The sequence below is a fragment of the Nematolebias whitei genome, chromosome 14, assembly GCF_014905685.2.
Source record: "Nematolebias whitei isolate Nwh7 chromosome 14, NemWhi1, whole genome shotgun sequence".
Taxonomy (NCBI): domain Eukaryota; kingdom Metazoa; phylum Chordata; class Actinopteri; order Cyprinodontiformes; family Rivulidae; genus Nematolebias; species Nematolebias whitei.
In genome coordinates, this window is record NC_056511.1 from 24172459 (window position 1) to 24175261 (window position 2803).

The following is a 2803-nucleotide window of genomic DNA, read 5'->3' on the forward strand; positions in this document are numbered from 1 at the left end:
AGAAAACAAACTTTGTGTTTTTGAAACCATTAGTGAATAGGCCAGACCTCAGGGGTATCTGAGGCAGGCTTGAAACACAAGAGTCAGGGTGGCTTCTGGGTAATACCAGATGGCTAGGCCTCAGACTGACGAAGCCTCTTGGACGAGGGGCGAAACGTTTCTTTTTAACAAAAAAAACGAAGTCCAGATGACATGATTCAACCTTTTTTGTTAATCAGAAACAGTTTAAAAAATGAAACGCACTTGACTCCACTTGTCACATGAAAGCCATTACTAAAGCAGATTATAAACAAATAAGCTCATATAAAATATATTTGTGATAATAATTCTGCCTGATAAGTGTGCACAGTTAAAAACAAAACTTCATGTCCATGCAGAATAAAAATCGCAATAAATAATTTAAATGAATGTCCCAAAGCGCAAATCATTATATAATTTTTGCTTTTGAATTACTGATGCTCATTGCTGTGAACAAACCAAAGCCAAAGCATCATCACGTCTGAGAAGCCAGCTCATAAAATCCAGGCAGCTGTTGCACATGCTTCAGATTTCCTGCCACTGACTCAGATCATAAACCACACATGCCCTGTAGTAGTTTTTACAGCAGAGGGAGAAAAATTAAGGACAGCAAGCAAGCTGAGAACGTCACCAGGCTGACGGGACGCGCACTGACCTGGCGGCGGTGAGACGGGCTTTGTCTCCACCTGCTCCTCCTTCTGATTCAACGCACGACCGAGACAATCAGGACACAAAAACCAAAAGAGTCACCCAAAAAATTGTTTAATAAAAACAACAGACGGTCAAAGAGAACAACAGAAACGTCTTGTTCAAACAGTCAGCAGGCGTTAAAGGCAGCGGCTTGAGAACAGAAGGCTTCTCTCAAAGTACCTTCATGTCCGCTTCAGCTTTCCTCGTTCTCTTCATGATCTCTTCGATTCTCTGCGAAAGGAAAGTCACACAAAGAACTAGGATTACGGTGTTTTGTACGGTGGCCCTGAAGTGTAAATGAACAAGATTTGACAAAACGGAATTACATTTGAAAAAGCAGAATTGCATTAAGCCAAAGCAGAAGTGGCCGCAAGCGGAAGTGGCCAAAGCGGAAGTGGCCGGAATCACATTTGGAAAAAACGAAATTACATTTGAAAAAACGGAATTCCATTTGAAAAAAACAGAATTACATTAAGCCAAACCAGAAGTGGTGGTGGTGGTTCGTGGTGGTGGCGGTGAGTGTGTGTGTGTGTGTTTTGGGGGGGGGGGGGGGGGGGGGGGGTTCTAAGTGTTTTTTTTTACTTTATTAACAAAAAACTATGGTGGCCCTGAGGTGATTTGGCTTAATGTAATACAGTTTTTTCCAAATGTGATTCCAGCCACTGTCACTTTGACCACTTACGCTTCGTCCACTCTGCTTTGGCTTAATGTAATTCTGTTTTTTTCAAATGTAATTCTGTTTTTTCAAATGTAAACCTTTTTTCCCCAAAATGTTTTTGTTGCGTTTTTTTCAAAAGTACTTCTATTTATTTATTTATTTTCAAATGTTGTTCATTTAAACCTGAAGGCCACTGTAGTTTAGACTCTTAGGCTTTAATCGGGTCGTTTTGAGCTCTAATTTAGATGATATGAACCTTTTTCCTGAGCTGCCTCTCCTCCTCTTCATGTTGAGTCTGCAGTTCTCTGTCCTGCCTGTGGTGTTCTGCACCTTCCTGGGCCTGAAGGACTTCGGCCTTTTCTTTCTGTTTCCAAGAGAGAATGCATTTGGAATATAATAACTAACATACTATTTACAGACGACAAGGTTAAAAAAATAAAAATAAGTAAAACCAAAAGTCTGCTTCATTCGTTTGACCTCTGCATCCAAGTGAATCTGTAGATCCGTCTTCTGCTGTTCGTTCCTTTTGTCTTCCTCTTTTTGGATTCTGTGTGCGTCGTTCAAACTGTTCCGTCTCACCTCTGCTGGCTGAACCTTCGCCTCCTGCTGCTTCTTCTTCTTTTGTTCCTCCTCCCTGAATCTGAGCAGAACATTCACAATTATTGCACAATTTCTTTAGAAAACCTTTATGCAATCATGCTTTTGTTCATTTAAAACGTGGACTCCAGTAGCAGCTGAGGTTGGAACAATGTGGGCAGAGGAGATCAATGACGTCTGTGGCTCTTTGGTCACTATGCAGCGGCTCGTTCAAGCTACACTAACATGATTTTATTGGTTTTTATTTCCATAACAGAAGAGGCTAGCTTTAGCAGGTCTCCTGCCAGTTTTTGCAAGTATGTGAATGATGTTACTAACAAAAGGATTGAAACAAGTAGATTAAATTCAGTCACTTCATTTATCCATCCAGATTTACAGTGGGATGTTTTGGATTACCTTCAAGATAAATTCCTTAGAATAGTGAGGCTATTTGATCAGAGTGAGAATAAAAAATACTAATAAAAAAACTCTAAGTAACTAAAAGTGTTTGTTTTTAATTTAAAAGGTTCAATAAGTGGGCGGCACAGTGGCACAGTTGGTAGAGCTTTTGCCTCTCAGCAAGGTTGCTGGATCAAATCCCAGCTGGGGGCCTTTCTGAGTGGAGTTTGCATGTTCTCTCCGTGCATGCGTGGGTTTTCTCCAGGTACTCCAGTTTCCTCCCACAGATTAAAAACATGCATGTTAGGCTGACTGGTAACTCTAAATTGTCCCTAGGTGTGTGAGAGAGAGTGAATGTTTGTCTCGTTTGTCTCTATGTGTCCCTGTGATGAACTGGAGACCTGTCTGTCCTCCGCCTCTCGCACAGTGACTGCTGGATATGGGCACCAGTGGCCCCCATGA

The 2803-nt window shown here is 41.4% G+C and overlaps 1 protein-coding gene across 1 annotated transcript in view; it reads right to left on the reverse strand.

The window, feature by feature from the left end:
• Positions 1–888: 888 nt before the first annotated feature.
• map7d2a (MAP7 domain containing 2a) overlaps positions 889–2803 on the reverse strand; it is a gene marked incomplete at its 3' end in the record, with an annotated part of 93801 nt that continues 91886 nt past the window's right edge. The window contains 3 exon segments of the mRNA XM_037688019.1: positions 889–939; positions 1623–1730; positions 1844–2006. Coding sequence (XP_037543947.1) covers positions 889–939; positions 1623–1730; positions 1844–2006 — 322 coding nt within the window.